General features: G+C 38.5%; 1 protein-coding gene across 4 annotated transcripts in view; it reads left to right on the top strand.

The window, feature by feature from the left end:
* LMO7 (LIM domain 7) overlaps window positions 1-22,694 on the top strand; it is a 131,997-nt gene that overhangs the window by 74,092 nt on the left and 35,211 nt on the right. For 2 of the 4 annotated variants that reach the window (XM_053971008.1, XM_053971005.1), the window contains exons 5-10: window positions 12,915-12,945; window positions 13,321-13,434; window positions 13,890-14,088; window positions 15,218-15,470; window positions 20,027-20,056; window positions 22,400-22,517. In XM_053971008.1, coding sequence (XP_053826983.1) covers window positions 12,915-12,945; window positions 13,321-13,434; window positions 13,890-14,088; window positions 15,218-15,470; window positions 20,027-20,056; window positions 22,400-22,517 — 745 coding nt within the window. Of the gene's footprint in view, window positions 1-12,914; window positions 12,946-13,320; window positions 13,435-13,889; window positions 14,089-15,217; window positions 15,471-16,548; window positions 16,837-17,778; window positions 18,496-20,026; window positions 20,057-22,399; window positions 22,518-22,694 lie in introns of all 4 variants that reach the window. The other 2 variants (XM_053971007.1, XM_053971006.1) reach the window with 2 other exon arrangements.

The raw sequence follows: 22,694 nt of genomic DNA, 5'->3' as shown, positions 1-22,694 counted from the left end.
ATCCTGCTTTTTTCTCCTGTACTTTCTAAGATACCGTCCTGTCAAGGAATAGCTGTTTTTTGCTGCGATTTAGCAACTTATTCCTAAGCCATCAGCAGAGATTGGTGTATCCTCTCCTCATTGGAGGATACTACTGGGTATTCCTCCTCCACACTGAGTTAATTCCTTGTAGCTCACTTAGCCTGGAGGTGAAAAGAAGAAGGGGAGATCTTGGTAATTATTGCGAGTCTCAATGTTGTAAGGTGCGTGTTGGTGATGAGACTGCTGAGATGACTTTTTGTGTGATTCTTCTGCAACTGTAATTTGTTTCAGGTAAAATTAGGTACAATCAAGAGGAGAAACATCCCATTAATTTTATTGAATTGCCTTTTAATTTTTCATTCTGTCTAGATTATCAGTCCTAACTGCAGGATGATGGTAAAGTCTTGGCTTTTCACTGAATTGTAAAACTATGAATATAGTGACAGCACTGTTGCTGTTGGGATTTCTGAATAAAACAGGGCCAAACACTTGAGACCAAAAAGGATACTTCCATAGACAATTCCAAGGTAAGAGATCTGGATGTAGCAGTTGCTAATGCAGCATGCATACTGTCCCATGGAAGCTGCAGCTTGTAGTAAATTGGTGCTACTGACATACTTTTGAGTTTAACAATTAGTTTGAGAATCTTTCCAGTGATTAAATGCAGTAATGATTGTGCTTCACAGAGGTTTTGAGACACCCTTAGTTTTCAAAAGCTGTGGATTCCTAGATGAGAGTCTCAAGGTTTTTGTTAATCTTCTCTTCTTGATAAAGAGTGTCTGTTTTTTGAGTAGAAATTATGAGGACTGTTAGACAAAGAATTTATAGAATAACCCTGTCAAGAGCCTGAGGGTTGCTTTTGTGTTATTTTGGCTCTGTGGTTTGATTGACTTCTGGGAAGGTTAACTTACAACCACCATGCGTGTTTTAAGGAGCCCACTTCTCCAGTGCTTCATCTGGCTGGGCAGCTGGTGAAATTCTGCAGATGGCTAACTGTAATTTCCAAGACTTGATGCATGTAGTATCTTCTTTCTCGTCAGAAGGAAGATTCCCAATTTAGCATTTACTCATGCACTCGTTCAAGATGTTGGGAATATTGCCATGGCCTCACTTGGAGCAGAATCTGATAGTTTTGTTCCACTCCTTCCCTACCAGCAGACTTAGTTGTAATAGCTTGTTGGAGCATTTTGGTGATGTCTTAATTGGTGTATTAAGACTTTCTTTTCCCTCAGTCATCAGTTTTGTGATACAAATTGCATACTTCATTAGTACTGGTGAAAGAGCGGTGTGAGATCATCTATAGTTCCCTGGCTAGGATTGTTTTCCCATATCATTAATTTTCTTCAAGTTTTTATTCCCAGACTCCTCTAACTTTACAACAGAAACTCGTAAGTGACTAATAGCACATTTGGTTTCAGTTGGTTAGGATAGTTAGAATGAATGTAAACTCCAACTTCAGAGGTATACGGTCAGACTAGCTTAACTTTTCTCCTCCGCCCACCCCTCTTTTTTTGCCTCCCACACAAGTTTTCTAACATTCTGGCAAAGCAAATATTTGGACTTTTACCCATTCTGTCACTTTACAGTAAAGAAGCATTCATTTTTCCAACATTAAAAACTTGGCCAGAAAACGTGGCCCAAAAACTTTAATGTTTTGAGCAAATGTTTAAAATTACCCTCTGAGTTGGCTGCTCCAAGTAGCCTTAAAGCACTGTTTTCTTTTGGGGTGGAAAATTGATTTTTCACCCCAAAAAAAGCTAATTAAAAAAGGTAATATTTATCCAGTATTACTGATAGCAACAAATTGAATTTAGATATTTCAAATGTTATAGAAATAAATTTGAAGCTGTAAGAAACCTGAATCAGAATAGCTGAATACTTAAGGAGCTCCCTTAATTGCAGAGGTTTCAAGAGCTGAGGACGGGAGGTGAGATTTGCAGGAAATGTGGAAAATAATATATCCTTGTCTTAGATTTTGTCTGCTCCCTAAAAGAAAAGGGCACGTTTTTCCTTAAGCGTGCTACACTTGGTGTAGCTTGATTTTTGTATCTTGTTTTTGGTTTAAATTTTGCTGCTACTTAACACCATGTCTTCTAGGAGAGATGGTTCAAGGCAATCATCCTCTTCCAGTATTTTTTTCTGTTAACCTTGCATAGATTAGTATTTGACTTTGCATTAATTGAGGAGCTCTTTCCTAGCTCTAAATATGTTTTTACAAATGCAGACAGATCAAGAAAACATGGGAAATAATAAAGTTCTGTTGTATCTGCAGATCTCATTCCTTTTGGATGTGTTTGATCACCTTAAGTTAATAGAGAACGGACTTTAATAGAGAGGAGTCAGGTTCAGTCTCTATTTCATACTCTTGTGCTCTGTGTGATGAGTGATGATTTTGTGCTCTGTGTTGCTAGGGTAACACAAAGAAACATAGAGAAAATACGGCAAAATTCCAAAAGGGAAGCATTATAATTTTTTTTCAGTGCTTCTTATTTGCTCATGAAATATTTTGCCAGAATATTACTGAGAAAACCCAGTGGTTTTTTAAAGCTTTTAGTCCAAGTGTAGAGACTAAATGAAATTATTCAGTCATACAGTAGTGATTTACTTCTACTTAAGGACAAATGCAGCATTACTTCATCTTGTTTCCAAAATCTTTATTATGGACTAAGCTGCTCTTACCTTGTACCTCCATTTCTTCATCTTTGCTCTGTATCTCTATCAATAAATGTAAATTTTTAAAGTCCTAGCTCTGTCACTCTTTCCCAAAAGCTGTGCTTTTAGTAGTCCCCCTTTGAACTGCAGAACAAAAAAGCATTTGTTTTTTAATAATGTAACAAAAGTTTAGAATGAAAAGAGGGTCTGGCATATATACTGCGCCTATTCTCTGTCCTCCTGTGTAACAGTTTGGCCAGCACTACATTGGAATTGCTCTAGAGGAAAAAAATGAGCTATTGGAAATCTGTGAAGTGACTCCCAGATGCTGTAAGTTCCATGTATCCCCAAAATGCAGGGGGTCTGCCTCTTCTCCAGAAGCTATAACTATCCCTCATACATGTACGTGGCATTTATGGGTCTTGGCTTTCCTGAGGAGATGATGACTGGGGTGGACTGAATCTTGGATTACTTTTATGGGCTCAGAATAGGGCATCTGTAGCTTCTGCTGGTAACTCTGAGTCACCTGTGTTCTGAATTCTTTTCTGAGTATGTGTCATAACAACAGCAGCCAAGCAGATGCCTATTGGGACTGCTGAAACTCGATGTAAGCACAAGTGTGAACACAGCAATATCCAGTACAAGTTACTGTCAGTCATCCTTTTTTCTTTATCAGGGAATATGTTCATTGGTTCACTGCCAAATATCTGATATAAATTATGCAGCATAGACTTAAGTTCTGGGGTGGGTTTTTTTTTGTTTGTTTGTTTTTATTTGCATACCCTGAGGAATTGAGTAAACCTTGCTTTTGAGTGTTCTAAGCTGTGGTAAACTGTTTTGCTTATGCACAAGGCACCTCTGCATCATTGCTTGTTTGCTTGACATAAGGATAACAAAGGATTACATTTACTGGATCTTTCCCTGGGCATGGACTAAGGGAGGAGATTGAATGAACGAGGTTGTTGGGGTGGTTTTTTTTCTCTTCCCTGTATACAGAGGCTGTAAAAATATCTCTCTCTGAGCAAGCAATGTTGTATAATCTGCCAAATCCTAGCTCTTCCCAAGGGACCACCTCTAAATGCTTTATCCAAATTGAACAATTGTGTTAGTCCTGGGGGTTGAGTGTAAGAGAGTGCACATAGGCAGTTGCTAGGAGTAGTTAGTAGGTGGAAAATTTTTTACCCTAACTTACCTTGCAGTGATTTGTTTATTCATACCTGGAGTTGGTACAGATGTCTCATCTAGGCTTGGTGGGAATTAATGTGGTCAGTATTGAGGGCTAGTCTAAAAAATTACTTCTGGTGTTTATGTGGAAAGTGGGGATGTTGAAATATTCCAGTTAGGTGTGAGAGTTGGGAGTAAAAAGGACAATGGTTTTGGAAATAATAATGGCAAAGAGGCATCAGGCAGTAGAGAAAATGAGTTTTAGTCATGTCATGAAAAAAAATACTGTGAGTTGGCATGGTTGCTGCAGTTTAGCTGAAGCAAATAATAGACTTTTTACATAATTTTTTTTATAATGCTCTTGAACTATTTTTGAGCAAGCTAGCAGCTGCATGTTTTTGTGGTTTTGAATATATTTCTAAAAACTTACATGATTGCTTTTAATTTTCTATTTTGATACATATTTTTAAGTGACTCCCCAGATATACCAACTATTTGTTTTGGAAAGATTGTTAGCAAAATGGTACATTCCCCATCTTGACTTCTCTTCAAATTAATCTACAAAATTTATACAATATGGCCTAGATTTGTATGGGGGGAATGAAGGTCAAGGATCTTTAAAACTGAATACAAGAGAAGTTAATGTAGATACTGATCCTGATGATCAACAAGATGAGTTCAAGTATATTGATTCTTGAGGTACAAGGAAGGAAAAAGGGGGGGAACATTTAATGTAATCCTTATGCAAAGGTCAACTGAAATATGTACAGGTTTTTTAAAAAGAAAAAAAGGCAGCAGGGAGATAAAAGGAGAGATTCAGCAAAATCATACGCTCCAAATTCTAAATACCAAAACCTGGGAAGATATAAAAACCTATAACATATGTAAGGACTGATATTATAGCTATCTATAAATTTATCTAAAACCCTGTGTACATTAAAGTTTTGTTTTTTTCCTTGAGAAGGAATTAATTTCACCTGTGAAATTAAAAGGTCCTCTTGAGTGTGAACAAAGTGATTTGAGAACTCCTAACACTCTGAGCTGAGAGTCAACTGCACAACTTCTAATACTTTGTGCAGAGAGTCCATCTTTTCTCATAAAACTCAGTGGATGTTCTTATGTTTCTTGGCCAAAGTGTACGGCATGTGACCATTAGATTTCAGAAATAAAATACCTGCTGAGTTTTTTCTTTTTTTGTAGGTGCCAGTCTAGATCTGGAATTGAAAGTACCCAATACAGATTGGCAAAGCATTCTAGTTTTGTCCTGGAAAAACCAAGCAAACAAAACAGTACAAGAAATACACAGTTTAATTGTCTGTAATTAGTGAAGCTGATGAGTTTTTAGAGAAGGTTAGGAATGGTGTAAGAAAAAGTCACAAAAAGGGACCAATCAACAAATCTATATTAATTATTATAAATTTTAGAACACTTTATTTTAGAAAAGTTCTCAGAGATCATCCAGTCCAATTTTAATTTTCTTTAATAGAGCTTAATATTTGAGCAGGAAGATGCATAATCTTATCAGCCTCCTTTTTTTGCCACAGCAACTTGCAGTGAGTGCTCCATACCACTTGCCCTGCTCACCCCTCAGACAAGAGCCAAGGAGTGCTCAGGTTATCATTGAGGCTCTTCTGCTTGTTCTTCTGGGGAATTTATTTTTATTTTTTATTTGACAGGCGTGCCTTCTTCCCTACAGGATACTAGTTTTCTCTTTGGGAGAACCTCTAGATTAGACTGTAATATGAGGAAGCTGGCAGAGATGGACCACCCAGGGAGGGGTCGGAAAAGAGCATGAGGAAATGGATAATGTTATCATCTGGTGACTTACCAGGGTTGATGCACTTTTCTAGAAGTGCCTGTTTTTGTTTTGATAAGGGATTTCAGAATGGTGTGGAGGCATAATGGGTGAGATCAGCAAGGAAGCACCATGCTCAAGAGGCAGTGTGAGAAGACAGGCTCTGAAGCCATGGATGGTGATGTGTTCCCACAGAGGGTGTTGGCTGGCTCTAGTCCCTCTCTGCCTTTTCCTTCTTGAGCATTTCTCCTCCACCCCTCAACTTCAGTAGGTGGGGGCATGGGGTGGAGACAGGCTGCTCATTCATCAGGGCCCACGGAGTTCCTTGCTGTCAGCCAGGGGTTCCTTAGGGGCACAGAGAAATGCTTTCTGCTGTCATTTTTATACCTGACTCTGTGTGCTGTTGTGATGTGAGTGGCATTGGGTCGAGTGGATGTGTTGCTATGGAAAATGTATGTACTTTTTACAGTCAAATAGAAAGGTGTATTTCCAAACGCTATTCTCTAACTCTGCAGCCCTAGCTTGGCTGATTTATTTCCAGCATTCTCAGCAGTGAACTGTGGCTCTCAGGGTTGAATATCAATTTGCTAAGAATCCAAGTGCTGGTGGAATGTCCTCATGTTTCTGTACCCATGCAGCAACCACATCTTCCACTGGAGCCTTTCTATTCTCAGCAGCACGTGGGAATTCAGTGAAATCCGATAACAGCAATATTAATAGCAGCTGAGTAGGTGGCCAAAGAGGTTGAAATTTAGCACAAGCCCACTGCTAGTTGGACAGGCAGCGTTCATCTCCTGCGCAGCAATATCCGGCAGGGGTGCAGGAGTCCTTCAAATCCTCGGACATCTTCCTCAGAATCGTAAGTGAAGCTGGTCAGTGTGGGGCTAGAGGGCCTACAGTTGACAAGGAGCTGGGGAGTGGGCTTTTCTGCAGTCAGCTGATCTGCTCCAGCTCCTGGGCCAGGGTATGGCTCTTCTGAGCCCTTCAAAGGGCATCTTGGAGGTGTGACTGCTGCCTTGATGGACAGAAGCTCAAAGAGAGGGCACCAGTACTTATTTTCAAACAGCAATCTAGTCAGGTCTTGTGTTTGTGAGATCTGTAGTTCAGAGGAAAGGACAGAAAACAGGGTTGGGAGCTGTTGGGGTTTCTGAAGTATTCGTCACCAAGGGATGGGTTTGGCACTGGGCAGGGAGCATTTGTCACTGCCACATTCCTTTCTATCAGTGGGAGTGTCTCTGTTCCTTCTTTCTCCCCGTAAATGGTTCAGATTTGTCTTATCTCTTTGGAATGGACCACATGTGTTCTTGGCAGCTAACCTTCATTTTGGGGAGGAGAAATCTCTGTTCAAACTTGCTTCTTTGTTTGTTGGTTTTGGTTTTTTTTAAGTTTTAAATCATCAATTGATAACTACATTTAAATATGTTTCTATATGAGAAACAGACCCTTCTCTGAATGGGATGCTTTAAAATAATCTTCCAGAATTTTACTCAGACTTCTGGTATCTTGGATGTGGTCCTGAGCTCCACATTCTTCTTCCTGGAAAATAATAAAGTGAGGTGTTAAAGTAGATTGGACATCATGAGTTGCTAGTTGCTGGAATTTAATACATATTAGGATTTGGGGAAACAAAATTGTATCATGTGTCAGAAAAATAAAATCTTGAGAAAAATATTGAGTTCATCAATATTGAAAAATATTGAGTTTATTGTTTAAAACATTTTGAAATAAGTAAAAAAAATCTAGCTTCTTAAAATGCACTGCTCTTTTGTATGGAGGCACTGGAGAGGTGTCTATAGATACCAGTGGATGTGTTTTATAATCGGTTAAACTCTAGTTCATGCTTTCTTTAAAGTACTGTGTATGATTGTCTACAATTTTTAAAAAAATTATTTTAAATGCCCCAAGATGTATTGAAATAATCCCAGCAAGCTTTCCTCACTCCATAAAAATGGGAAGCACGAAGCACCTCTGGCTCAGGGTCATCACATGGGGGTTCTCATGGTACTAATGTCTGGAGCAGAGTCCTCCTCCACCAAACCCCCAGCCTGCTCCTCTGCCACAGTGATGATGCAATTGCTTGTATGAGCATGATCTAAAACAGATCAGCAAGCTAATTTGGGGGTTCAAAATGTATATTTGGAAAAACCCATAGAAACAGGTGTAGCCATCTGGCAGCATGGAACAGCAGTGTGATTCAGGGTTGTGTTGGCATAACCACGGGGGTAGCAAACAGGAGTGGCTGGAAGAGAGAGGGGGGACCAGGAAATCCTTAAGCTAGAGCTGCTGCCAAAGACTTTGTATTGTCAGGCTAGGGCCTTGGTGACTAATTCTGCTGTTTAACCTTGAGCAAACAGTGGAGATGAGAATAAATTCCCTGTGCTGTGGCTCAGCCTTGTGCTGATCTGCCGTGTCACTTTGCTCTACTCTTGTACAGTGGTCTTTGTTAGAGAAACATCTGTCAGTCTGTGCTGGCTGGAAGCAATGTTTGTCAATATGTGTTGTGTTCAAATGTACCAGAGGTGTTCCATCTCTAAGCGTATCACACACTGAAGAATGAGAGCTATTCCTGTCCCATTTGTTTTTCTTCTGTTTGCTCAAGGATTGACGTAGATGAGATGATTTACACAGAAGGTGTTATTTCTCCACAGGTGGTTATTCCACATCTTTTTTCATCAGTGTTCAATTCAGATTTATGCGGTTGTGCTTCACAATTACTATTGTAATATCCCCCACGTGTTGTTGTCTCGTGGCCTTTAGACTTTCATGCAGTGATTAGGAGATCTTTTCCAGGGTGGCTAATCTTGAAGTTGTATGTAAACTTTTATTAATACCACTACCAACATTTAAGGTTCACGCTTTGTGAATCAGGATTCTACTTTTACAATTTTGAGACCTCTTTGTTAGCTGGAATTTGGTATGGAGGTTAGGATAGGTGGATTGGTGGTGGGTTTTTTTTTTGAGCTTCAGAATGAATGCTTAAATGCTGAGACTGTGGCAAGAGCAGACAAAGTATTTATAATAAATTTTCTCCAGTAAGATCTTAACTGCTCTACTTAGCAGCTTTCTTTGCTTAGTTCAGACATCTTTAGCAAAGTTGTATTGTTAACAAAAGGAGATATAAAAAGCCTGTGGGAAGACAGAGAAGTTAATGTTTAAAAATACACAAAGTGATTTAATAAGTGTTGCATTATCATGTAGGGAGGAACTGAATTCTTTCAGCAGATTAGTTTTAAGATGCCTTAGCTGTGCCCTCCTGGGCAAAGCTGCAGCCCACATAAAACTTCATACTGAAAGTTATTTGCCTATTCAAACCAGAAATTGGGTTACACCAATATTCATAAAGAATATGACCAGCATCAACTGGGCTGGCTCTGTGACAGCTTTGGATGAAAACAGGAAAAAGCAGACTTCTTTCACAGTAACCAAATGTAGTATTGGCATTTAATTGCATTGACGAAGATACTTCAGCAAGTGAGCTATCCCATCAGTTCCTAAGTTAGCTGTTGTATGAGAAATGTCTCTGCAATCAGTTGTGCACACACTTCAGTGCTATAGGCTTATATTTGAAATAAGGTTGTAAGTGTCCCAGAGTGTTTAAAAAGCTTAAAAGTTACATTGCTGAAGTTCTTCTATTCCATCTTCTAAATGGTTTATTCAAATACAGTGTGAGAAACTGAGTGTTGAAGCCCTGTGTATTTAGAGCCAGGATTGCAAAGGGGAGTTGGAGGCGAGAGCAGGAGTTTGCTGTTAGGTAACAGTTTGTCAGAACAGTTGTAGGGTCATGCCTACACTTAAAGCAGCAAAGAATCTGCTACACTTGAGGCTGGTGCCTCTAGCTTGTCCCCTCCTATGAACCATAATTGTTCAGAGTTATACACAAAACCCTAGATGAATTATTTGCATAGATTGCACAGTAGTTATGTTGTTTTTATAACACTTCATGAAGAATTTCTGTGTGGTAGAATTATTCCTTTTTGTTTTCATTTACTACAATTGAGTTAAAAGCCTTGTTTTTTTCTATTTTGATACTGACAAGAAAAATTAATTCCTCCTAAAAGCTCTTCAGTTTGTATCACACTTCTAACCAACAGGTATTTACACAATAGGTGTTTTAAATGGAGTGTCCTGGAAGGAAATCTGGCAATTGCATGTGCAACTAAACACAGATGAGCTTGGACAGGTTGTACACATAAAAGGCTTTAAAGGCTCTTATTTCACACAGAGAATGTTAGCAAGCAAACCCAAACTACATCTTCTGCAAGTTGCATGCCTCAGACAAGATGTAGCTGTGAAATTTGTAGGTCAGAAATTAATTTTAAGACCTTCCAGTAAGGTAACAACATTGCTTCTTTAATCAGGATTTTTTTGACCAAAACAAAAATAATAATATACCTATTATTTAATACAGATTCTAGGACAGTACATTCATCATTCAGAATCATCCTTTTCCTTGGTTAAGCACCATCAAATAATGCAGGGTTTCTCTTGGTTTTTTTCTTCTCCTCTTCTGCTCAGACTGTGCCTACTGTGACAAGTGGTTGAAAAGGTTTAGAAACCAATAGATGCAGTTCAGAGAAGGAGAGTAGTAATGCAAGTGAAGAAACTACATGAATGAAGAGTAAACAACTTGTCTGTTTGCTTCTGTTCTTAGCAGAGTAAACAGGAATGAAGCAGGGTCTGTCATTTGAGTCCGTGAAATATCTACCTGCCAGCATTTTTGGTCTCAGACTGTCTTGTTTACCTGAATGGCCTAAGTTTTGTGTTGGTTTTAGTCCAAATACACAGGCCTAGTGTATTTATGGTTATTCCAGTAAGGAAATTATATTGAAATATAAAGACAACTAAATATTGCTCCTGTTGCAAAATGGTTGACTGAAATTGTCTCAGAGAACTCAAGGAAAGCAGAAGTGAACATTATTGTGTTCAGTCTTGTAGCTTTGGTCTACGTGAAGGCTGGCAGCCTTTTGGATACATGCTCCTGCCAGCTAAGGGCAGAGTCTTCCACTCCTCACTGGGCTGCTGAAGTTTGAGAGCAAACTTTAAGGCATCCTTAGCAAGGGTCTCTGCTTTTGTAATTGCAAACAAAATCAGAAATTCTGCTGACAAAAGGCATTGAGGGTAAAGAATGCTAACCTTTAAAATGTTCTCTTCTGGGTATGAGAAGTGTAATGTTGATATAAGAATAGTTTTGCGTTTTCTGCTTGGGAAATCAGCTTGTCTCTAGTAGCACCTTAGGTCACCTTAGGGCTATGGTGTGCCCTGCAACATGGACACTGGCAAAAAAATTAGCCTACTGGAAAAAAGGGGGAATTTTTTTTTCTTCAAAAATAGTCTCCAGTGAATAACTAATAACAATGGGTTTTGGAAGGGATTAAAAAAACAAACAAAAAAGTGTAAGTATTTCACATTAAAGGAGGAGGGTTCTTCCTTATCTGTGCGAAAGAGGTCATTGACTACAAAGCCAGAAGCATCTCTGGCATGAGGTACAAAGGAAGCTTCAGGCAAGGACTGTGGAGGTCAGACTCATATCAGGACTTTGTGTTCCTGATAGCCTGGTTTCTTTATGATGTGGGGATGGGCAAGGCAGTTGGAGCCACTGACTGGGAGCAGATGCTCTCAAAATAGGAAGAAAGAGGAGGAGGGAAGGGATGGTCTGTGTCCCTGATGGTTGTCACGTCTCATTGACTATTCCATTTCCATGAAGAGTGACCAAGCCCTGTCCTCATTACACTAACTCTTAACTGTTTCCTGAATGGTTTATTCTCCTTTTTTTCCTGTAACCTTTGACTAGTGTGTTCCTAGACAAACAGAAATGGTATAAGTACCTTGACACATCGTTGGTCTGGCATGTTAGGGAGCTCTGAATAGGTTTTTCTGATGCTGTATGTGAAGTCTCTGCTTTTCTGTTTGAACCCCTTTGCTGTGCTGTGTGTGAAGTTTGTAGCTGAACCAGCTCCAAACCAGCATCAGCGGCAGGTGAAGAATTGTTTTGGTGTATTTAAGCCAATTGCTCTTCCATAACTGTTGGCACTGCAGGCAGCAATGTTGTTCAACCACTGTCTGCAGTCCAGCCCTGAATATTATTTACACCTGGGGATAGGAGGCTTTTGGAGCCTCCCATTCAAGAAGTTTCTTCTTTTTGCTCTTAAAATAAGCAGAAGGAGAACAGGACCACTATGAGTGTCTGTTGGTACACTTCCAAGGTGTGCTATATATATATATATATATATATATATATATATATATATATATATATAAAGTTCCTATTGTTAGTGACTGCATATGTATTTAATATTTTTTTTAAAAGCCTGTATTTGTATAAAAGAACCCAAAGCCATCCTTTGAGCCCTATGTCATCTCTCTCCAGATGTCCCAGTTTCAGTTTCTCATTTTTTGGTCTGAAAAGTTTACTCCTGGCTAAAGTGTTCTCTGTTATCTAAGGCAAATACTTTAGAAAACAATAAAATCGGGGAAAAGTTACAATTGAATCTCCTTTCATATGGAACTGAAAATCTGAGGTTATTCAGGCTAGAAAAGAGAAGGCTCAAGGGAGACCTTCTAGCAGCCTTACAGCAACTAAAGCAAGCCTACAAGAAATCTTGAGAGGGACTTTTTTTACAGGGATATGTAGTGATAGGACCAAGAGGGAATTGGGAACTGAATCGGAACTGAACTGAGTGTCAGTTTATATTTGCTACTGGGAAAAAATTCTCTGCTCTGAGAGTGGGGAGGCACTGGCATGGATTGTCCAGACAGGTGGTGGATGCCCCAACCCTGTAAGGCTTCCAAAGCCAGGCTGGATGGGGCTTTCAGCAACGTGGTGTAATGGAAGGTGTCCCTGCCCATGGCAGAGGGGTAGGAAGTAGATGATCTTTAAGGGCCCTTCCAACCCAAATCATTCTATGATTCTGTGATCTCCCTGGCTAATAGAGGCTATATTTCCCAAAGTCAACAGCTTGTTTTCTACTTCTGTTTTGTTGGTAACTAAATGAGAGCTAATTAAAAATGCCTAGAACCTTTCTGTGTACCTCTCAAAACAGAAACTGTAATAGATTGGCTAGCTTCTCATTTTACATGTAACAATTGAAATAGTACAGAGTTATGACTGTATTTAATGTGAAATGCTTCTTATTTCTTTTGGAGCAGTCATACTTGTATATTTTATATTGACTGATAATTGGTCTTGAAACTTTTTACATCTTGAATAATAATTGAATTTTAAGTCAGCAATTTTAAAACATTTTGTTTTATTTTCTTTTTCTCATTCTCTGCCCTGCTTCAGACCAGAGGAAACCAACAGAAGAGTGAAAAATGTAAGAGAGTTGCACATTAATTGTGATTAATTATTTTTAAATGCTTCTGTTTGTGGTACTATCATATTTACCTTATTCTTCAATTGTTGATTTATCTGATGCAAATTAATGCCATTTTATAATGATCTCTATGTGCAGCTTACTTTCCCAAATCATTGTAATAATTGAAAACAGTACTTACATCTGCTTACTTGAGATATGAGACGCATCATGACACTCTTAGTTTTGGTGGCAATCATAGCTAATACTGTATGCAAGATTTTGCAGTTCATTGTGGAAAGATCTCTAACAGCTGAGATTCTTTTACACTGGTACATGGCATGAGAGGAAAGTAATTAAGTTTGTATTCAGGTTTTTTTTTCTGCTTGTTTTTAGGTTTTGATTACATTATACTGGCTTGGAAGAAAAGCTCAAAGTGACCCTGATTATAATGGTCCATACCTCAATCTTAAAGCATTTGAGAAGTTATTAGGGCAAGCACTGAGTAAGGTAAGGAATCCAAAAAAGGAAACTAAGTTTAAAGGAAAAGGAAACTGAAGTTTATCATTTGTTATACAGCAACATTTCTAAACAGTCTCTTGGAGGTTTCATTTTCTTAGTTTGGAGAATATAGTAATTTGTTTTGCTTGCTATCAAGTTCCATATGAAAGTAATTATTTTTAGCTTACATTGGTTCTTCTGCTACCCATATGAATTCCAGAATGCATCTGCTCTAATTGATGTGGTAGATTGTGAAGAGCGCTATCTCAATCCTCTTTGGCTGAGATGAAAGAAATTTAAGACCTTTTATCAAGTCTCCTGTTCAAGCTGTTGTATGTGTTGTTGTATATGTGTTTTAGGGTTTTGCAGTAGTTGTAGAAGTTTGTTTGTGAATTCAAAATGCTCATGAGTAGCATTTGCACCCTAAATTATTGAAAAAGACCTTTCAAAACTTACTGTTGTAGGCACTTGAAGAGTCCAGCCAGCCAAGCAGAAGTGGCAGAGATAGTGGGTACGGCGATATTTGGTACGTTGACCGGGGAGAGCCCTTCTCATCTTCAGTTACTCATAAAAGAGACGATTCCTTTGATAGCTTGGACTCTCTTGGTTCAAGATCCTGCACAAGCTTTTCATCAGATATAACCTTGAAAGGTGGCAGTGAAGGTATGTTTTCCTCTCTAAAATCTTTTGTTGACATGTATCATATGAGTGTGGGAGAAGACAAGGTATGGACCTGGTACTGGGGTACCCAGTACTTAAAGTCAGTTCTAGTTTTGCAACTGCTGCAGTTGCATTTTGTTTAAGCAAATATTCACCTCTAACAGTTGGTAGAAAAAAAGCACTGCTCACACAGATCTTCCTAGGAAGGGTTGTTGAAACTCTTGCTCTCACTGACACATTAAGGTGTGTGTATGTCCAGGGTATATTCCCAGAGTTCTGTAAGGGAAATTGCTAGAAATTAGATCTGGATGGGATCACCTAAAATTGACCAGTTGCACAAGTCTCTTGTCTTGTTCTTAGGGTGACATAAGGTCAAACTCTTATGTCTTTACTTCATTCGTGAATATTCAATAAGGTTTTTCCCACCTAGTTTAAATACTGAATAGTATTTGTTACTTTTAGTAGTTTGTCATGAAAATAAAGGTAACAAGAAGATAGTGACATTGGATCCCTAAAGCAGCCCTCTAGCCTGTGCTTCTCTGCTGAAAAGTTCAATGCCAACTTGTAGTCTGAAGTCACACAAATTGTGAGGTTTTGGATTTTGTTTAATGTGAATAACAAAATCATTGAGCAAAGGCTTCATGGAGCATTGCTGATCTGTGCAAGGCAACATTTAGTCATGTTATATATGTGATGTACCCTGGCGTTCTACTGGATGTTAATCTGGTGAAATGAGCACATTGCTATATTATTTGCTGTTAACTTGTCTTTGTTAGTAAATTTATCTTGCAGATACTATTTAATTAAAAAAATTCTGTGCTGGTTTTTTGTCTTCAGTCTGGAGGCCAGCACTTTGTTTCTTGCAGGGAGCAGAGATAATGAAAGAATGGAACAAATGCAGGAGGATCATGCAAACCAAATTGAATTTAATGGATCTTATCACAGCTTTGCCACAGACTTCTAAAAATACTTCTCCTACTGTCCTGTCAGTAGCTCAGCAAATTTGCAGCTGAAACATCTCAAATACAGACATAAATTGATTTTAGAAGACTTTGATCCAAGTTTTAGCTACAAGCACATGTCTAGAGAATGATGTTTGTATCTTCTCCTTTTATTTCCACTTTCTTCTAAGGTTGTGACAGTGACACAGACTCGGAACTGCCTTCCAAAATGCATGACTCCCATAAAGATGACAGGTCTTACCGTAGGATTTCTGTGATTGAACCAAAACCTACCACTGACTTCAATCGTTTCTTACCCAACAAAAACAAGCAGACAGCATATGTGCCAGCACCTTTAAGGAAGAGGAGGACAGAGAAGAATGAGGACAACAGGAGGAGCTGGGCAAGTCCTGTTTTCACTGAGTCAGATGGAGCATTTTCAAGGTACTGGTGTGTGGTCTTAGTAAAATGGGCTTTGATGTAGAATTTTTAAAATAAGTTACTTCTTTTTTAGTTAAAGAAAATCTGCTCTTGCTACAATAAAAAGTCAAGTATTTGATTTTCCATGTCTTATCAAGGGGGATGTTTTGGTGTGGTTGTGTGGTTTTGATTTTTTACATTGTTTTTTGATATTTGAGTAATGTTTTGAAGCTGGCCAGACTCCAGATGTATTTAAATGCAAGTTTGTGAGAGATAGACCTACAGTTTTAACTGCTTGTTAAAGCTTCTAAAATATAGTGATGAATTTCAGTTGTCCGGCTTCTTGATGCATACAGATGAGATTAGTGGGCAGTTCTTGAGTTTCACCATTATCTTCGTGACTTCACTGTCTTCATTCTATTCCTGTTTCGGTCAACCTCAGTGGACGTGAAACGAATCCTGTAGCTTCCTGCCAAAATAGCATAGCAGAGTGTGGGCTCACAAATCCAGCTTCCCTCCAGATCATCTATGAGTATGACAGTGGCTCTGATTCAGAAGATGAAAGAAGGCTGCCTGACGTTGTTTTGGATGACTTAGCAAATCGTAGATTTCTAGTCAAAAAGAGCCCTGTAAGCTCTGCTGCACCTGGACATCATTTCATGTTGCGCAATGACTCTCCTAAATCTTGCTCGCAAGAAAGTTATCCAGCTGGTCCACTAGCTGCAATGCTTGAACCACTGAGGTCAGATATACTAATCCAAGATCCAGTAACTATTGCGTTACCTAAATTGCAGCCCTTAAATAACTCCATAAAGTTAGTCTTCTAATTGGCATTTTAACACAGCTGATAATTTGATATGCTTTTTCTGTCAAATTTTGTATTTTTATCAGAGGAGATAGGATGCTGATATAACCATTTAACTGCTTTTTAAAATTTTTGTACTTAATCTATCTCATTGTTTCTGGTGCTGCAGTGATGAAATTGAGAACTAATATGCTTCATTCACAAGGATGAGTTCCTGAGCCAAAAAAGCATGTCTTTTTGCATTCCTTATGTCAAGTTGCTCCTAAAATATCTTAACTGATTGGATATTTTGAACAGTAACCAGAGGAGGCAGAGGCAGTTGGATACTAAAGAGGAAAACAAACCAAGAGTTAACAATCCTTCACAGTTATCTGGGTATTATGATGAGGACGAGGAAGAAGTAGGAATCCCAAACATTGAAAAAGATGATCTCTATTTTCGCAAGCTAAGTTCTTCAGCACCAAATACAGTTGTTGCTTTTGACAAATTTCTTCCTAAGTTTTGGACTCCAGAGGAGGAATTGCTATGGAAAAAAATCAAGAAATCCTCTTTCAAACCCTGGTATAAAGAGATTCAAGGGTTCAGGTGCGTTTTCATGCATGCCTGTTTCTCTCCTGTGTGCAAAGCCTAAATAAAGTGTAGTTCTATGACTCTGAATTTTTAAATTTTCATTGCCAATGTAGCAGCAGGATATGTTTTATTTTTTCTTTTTTCTCTTTTTTTTAATAATGGAAATATTATTTTTGTTATACTGTTGCACCTGTTGCACTGTTGCCACTGTGCATTTTACTCACTGAGTACACTTCATGGGTTGTTTTTTCTTTCTCCTCTGCTCATTCTTTCTGCTGCTGCACAGTAGAAAGAGATCAGATTCTGAGGATGAGGAATTTGCTTACAAACAAAGCTGTACCATTGTTGCTCATCAACCAAGACCAAGTTTTGACTGGAACAGTAGCTGCAGAAGGGATCAGAATTATAAGCCAACTGCTGAATATGTGGGAAGCTCATTGTCACAGATTGCAGAAGGAAAAATTTTGGAGTCTTCTGATCAGCCCAGGTTGATACTGCTGCATGAGCTGTTCTCTTGATGCATCAAAAAGAAATAGCTGGATATGCAACAGCTAAATGAAATTAAACCACGTCCCGTGATGCCGTGCTTTTTTGGTTATTACTATTTTGCTGGTTTGTTGGATTTTTTTTTTTTTTTTTCTCTTTTAATGTAGCTGTAAGTTGTTGGCCTTCTGAAACATGTAAATGTGAAAGTGTAACATGCTGCATTGGGTTACTGGCTTTGTGTGTGAGCATGTAAGTGTGATGTTTCTGAGCAGGTTAGGATGTCGAGATACCTTTGCATTGGTTGGCGTGTACTGCGCTACAGTCAGTGGTAGTGAATGCCAAGTGGTGTCGTCATTCTGCTTGGGATACTGCAAGTCTAAACCAAATGTATATTGCAATACGTTGTGATCTGCTTGTCTCTTGCTAGTTAATGATATTTTTACTTCCCTCCTTTTGTTTTATATGCTTCAGTCAGTTTTCGTTACTTCAGGCCCTGCAAAAATACACTGACTACGTGTCTTCTGAAATGGAGACCAGAATTGATCCTGCTTCTGGCCCTAGGCTAATAAAATGTAGAAAGAATGTTTCCTTTATACCAGGAGGCAAGCAAGGAGATGAGGAAAATGGATATCTATATCCAGACTTGGAAAACGATGATTTGTTTGTTCGGAAAACTGGGGCTTTCCATGTGAATCAAGTTGTTCTTCAAGACCCCCGGTATTTAAAGAAATTCTCTGAGCAGGAGCCTCCTCTAGAGGGTGAGATAATTCTGCAACCCAGAGAGGGCCAAACTGTGATTCCAGACTTGGAAAAGGATGACATGATTTTTCGTAAAGTCCTCTCTCAAAAAAAAGAGGTGCCTTTATCAGGTGCTCCTGACAAGTATCACCCAGCGCTGTTTCCTGATCCATGGAGTCTTCCAGAAGAGATCCGGTCCAAATTTCTATGTTTACTTGAAAAAAATGCGATACCAGAGGAAAGGAAGAGCAATGGCAGAGTGCTGTCACCATCTTTACATCATAAAAAGGATGATATGCTGACCCGCAAGATTGAATCTTGGAAAGTGGGAAGCAACATCCAGCCAGTAAATTTTATCCCAGGTCCATGCAGTGAAGAAGACTGGAAGAAGTGGGAAGCAATCAGGGAAGCCAGCAAAGTTAGACACAAGAAACGGCAGATGGTGGAGAGGTCAGGTTGTGTCCTGCACAGATTGAGTGTCCTTGAACCCTTCCCATTCAAAAAAGCATCATCCTGTGCTGAACCATTTGTAGAGTGCCAGTCTATTTGTTCGTGTCATCCTCGAACAAGCTTTCTATTTGCTTTGAATAGAAGCTCATGACTGCAATACCATATTTTCAACAGAAGATTATAAAGTTTTCTAGTTTTAGGCTGCCATTTTGGAGAAAATATGTTATCATTCCCTCAGGCTCAATGTTCTGCATAGGTTTCTTTCCATGGTTGAACAGGAATAGTGATTATTCAAAAGACTATGGAGGCTAGAAATATTTTCTTCTATTCTACAGGATAATATGTAAAAACATTTCTGAAAAACATGAATGCTTTAAAGACAAATTCTGGAAATGGGCATTCTGATATTCTTGCTTGCACCTAAGTTTAAAAATGCTTGTAAACTGTCCTGCCACAGTTCTGAGATGATCAGATGAGGTGAAAAAAAAAAAAAAAAAAATTTGCCTGCTTAAAGTCATGGTGCATGCAAGTTGTGTGTCTATGTAATATTAAAGTCCACCATGGCATATTTTATTCTGCCAATACTATCCCCCTACTTTTGTACAGTCCCGATTCATTCTTCACCCTAATTCTTTTCTGGTATCCTCAAAATTTTTCTTGTCTGACTGAATACTGTTTCTTAAGTACTTCCTATCTCTCCTTTGAATTTTGTATTTACTGGGGGAGAGTAGGGTTCCAAATGTTTACTTACCTCTGAAAATACGGCATTGCAAGTTGCAGATCTCCCAGCTGTGCATCATTATTTTGTGACTAAGACAATTCTGTGTTTCAGTTGATATTTTGATGTTGCTGCATTTAATTTTTAAGCTTAATACTGTTAACAAAATTTGAGCTTCACTGAGAAATATTTCTGAAGTGCTTGGAAATAGTGCATGTTTTAAAAATTCTTTCAGTAGAATTAAATAGGTATATTATAAAATACTCATATTCAAGAATACTAAAAATCATCTTGAATTGCCCTGGATTAGTTGTGTTCAAGGATTAATGTGCTAAACTTCTATATAGGGTCTTTCATTCTGGTACACATCAAGTATTACTTTCAGTTAGTATCAGAAATGGTTGAAGTAAAGAGAACAACCTCTGTAAGCCACACTTTTTCTTGGGACTCAAACTGGCATTAATTTTGGTTTCTTGAAATGAGTCTCTTTTGAGCATCATGCTGTTCAGCAGCACTGGAATAAGTAGTGCGGAAATAACACAAGGCTCTATTTGTGCAGTATTGCTAAATGAAAAGTGTTGGAAACTTGCAGGCAGCCTTGTTCTGACAGTTCTGCCCAACTTTGCCCATCATGCAAGTCCTGGTGTGTTTTTTGACTGGTGTCCAATTCCTGATGTGCTTTTCCATGCTGGCTGGTTCCCAAGCTTTCAGTTTCCCCATCACTTAGTGAGAGTGCTGGTCTACTAATGGTGTTAATGTTGTTATCAATATAAAGACACTGAATCTTTTCTTTTTTGGTTTCTGATTTCTCAGACTGTTTCAAAAGCTTTCTGATGAGCAAGGGTAAGTTTTATAAAAGCTTGAAAGATCGTAATGCTATTTTTTGGCTTCTTTTCATCTTTATGCATGCACAGTAGCTGAAGACTCATGCTGAAAACTTGTGCATGATGCTTTGTTGTTCTGTTCTTGGCAATTTATGTAATGAATGTGAGATAAAAGCTATGTATATGGCAAAAGTTCTCTCTGCTGTCTCGTGTATTCAAGTTATGGTTATCAGGCACTTTGAAAATCAGCTCTAATGTTTTATTTCCTGCTGAAGTTAAAAAAATGTTGTTCTGTATTTAAATTAGGTTTTAAAACATTCAAAAAGTGCAAAGGAATATTTGTTAATATTTTATTTTGAAGGCTGTACAGCTAGAATCTGAAAATAACTAACAGCAGTGGTATTTATCATGGGATTGGTGAATGGACTGGGGTTATTTTATGTCTTCCAGGTTATTGAATGCTCAGTGGTAAACTTACAGATTTGTATCATGGGAACTTAGATGTTGTTTATGATGAACTGAGACTCAAAGAGAAATAATTTTTCCACTTATTGAGTGATGGCATCTTAAGTATTTGGGAATGTGTGGTGTTCTAATGATTTTTTCAAAATTTTTTAAAATTTATTTATTTGCTTCCCTATTTTTACCCTGAGGCAAACCTGGTAAATGACTAAACACTTCCAGAAGTGTGAAATGTTTCAGAAGAAGTTAGGTGTTAGGAGAGGGAGACTCAGATGACTCAAGTCACTAGTTAGGTTTTTCAGTTTAGACTGAAATTAAAACTAAGATCCAGTTCCATGATATGAGTATACCTTTTCTTAGGTTATATTTGCTTTAGGTCAAGGTTTTCCTGTTTTGTTGCAGGCAGATATAGTAAATCAAGAGAAAGAAGTGGAAATTGTAGTTATGTAAGTTTTCTTGAACTCATCTGGAACAAATTTGATACATCTTTACATAGTATTTGGTTATCCTAAAACAGTTCGACGTGTGATACAAGTTAAGTGTAAAAAAATGAGGAAAAGAACTGTACGACAAAATAGTTTCTGCAATAGCGACCAGGTGATTTTTGTTGAATTTGGCACTCTTCTCTATTTTCTATTCAGAAAATAGATAAGTGAACAGATACAATGAGTTAATGCCCAAGCCTTAATTTCTAGAGGCCAGAGGCCAGTCTTATGTTACCAGTGAAAGTGAGTTCAGCCACTTGGGAGGAAGTGAGAGTCTGATTTGTTAGTTTAGAGATCGCTTGGAATGTAACAGATTAGAGCAAGTCTCTGTGCTGAATCTGTTTTGATTTTAATCTGATTTTTCCATTGTATCAGAGAAGTGCCACATTTTCAAGTCCTGCTGGAACTTAATTACATCCCTCTATTCTCTATATAGCTCATACTTTGGATAAACAAAAGCAAAGGTATTTTTGAATACTAAGAAACAAAACAAAACAAAAAAAAAAAACCAAAAAAACCCAACCACCCAAGCCCTACTAGAAACCTAGCTTTCCCTTTGCATTACACCATTGAACCTTATGATGAAACACCTGCATTTTGCTTACTGTCTCAGAGGCTTGTGATCAAATCTCATCAGGAGCCTTGTCCTATGTCAAAACTAAATGTCCTGTTATGTTTATCACTGTGGTGTGAAAGAATAAAGGCAAAAATAGCATGTGGTGGGAGAGAGCATGAAAGGTGAGCTTTGAGGAATTTAGGTTAAAGGGAACTAGCAAGTAGGAGTTCCTGGGGGAAACTGTAGCCATGTTGAAGAAGTTAGCAGGAAGATGGCTGCATTAGTTATCCCAACTTTAATGGAAAGCATCTCAGAGGCTTGGGGAGGATCAGATTATGCTAGTGGGGCCTGTGACATCCATGAACCAAGCATTTGCCTGTGTGTGACTCTTAATGTTTTGTGAATTTGCATCAATAACTGATTTGGAAGGAAGGAAAGAACAGGAGGTGATATGGGGGTTGTTACAGGAGAGAAGTCCAAGGGAAGGAATTTGGATTTGGGAATAGGGGATGCCTTTTGGGTCAAAGAAAGAAACAAGATCAATAAAGATAATATCAAGTTAAAACAGAAGTAGCAGTTCTATGAGGAGCTCAATGTGAATGATCAGCATGGAGATGTACAGAGCTGCTTATTCCCTTAACCTGATTGTATTTGCTCAAATACCCAACTAATGACTTGCGTGTTGACACTATAGCACATCCCAGTCTTTTCCATCAGCTGCCCATGTGTTTCCTGCTCCATTCAAAATAACACTTATGAGCATTCAGTTGTACTAATATAAATCTTTCTCTCTGAAGGTTTCACTCATGTAAATGAGGGCTAGGATGTTATAAAGCTGAGTTCTCTTTTCTCTTTCTAGGAGTAAATCTTTGAATGATGTCAGTGCAGAGGAGCTGCAGACACTGCGCAAGATCCGTTATGAAGAGCTGCAGAAGATAAAAGAGCAGTTACAAGAACAAGATCTAAAGTGGCAAGAAGTAAGGACTCCTTTTCACCTCTCCTTGTGCATCCTGCTTGAAGGAGCTGGATGTCACCTGCCTTCAGTGTCTGTAGTAAAAAAGCTTCGGCATATGTGCAGCAATTCATGGGGCTGTCTTCTAAAACAATTCATCTCATGCAGCTACTAGAGTTTTTGGGGATGTCTGTTTAAGGCA

This window comes from Vidua macroura, chromosome 2 (assembly GCF_024509145.1).
Source record: "Vidua macroura isolate BioBank_ID:100142 chromosome 2, ASM2450914v1, whole genome shotgun sequence".
NCBI lineage: Eukaryota > Metazoa > Chordata > Aves > Passeriformes > Viduidae > Vidua > Vidua macroura.
Note: the sequence above shows the minus strand (reverse complement) of the source record. Positions and strands in the feature narration are given on the sequence as shown.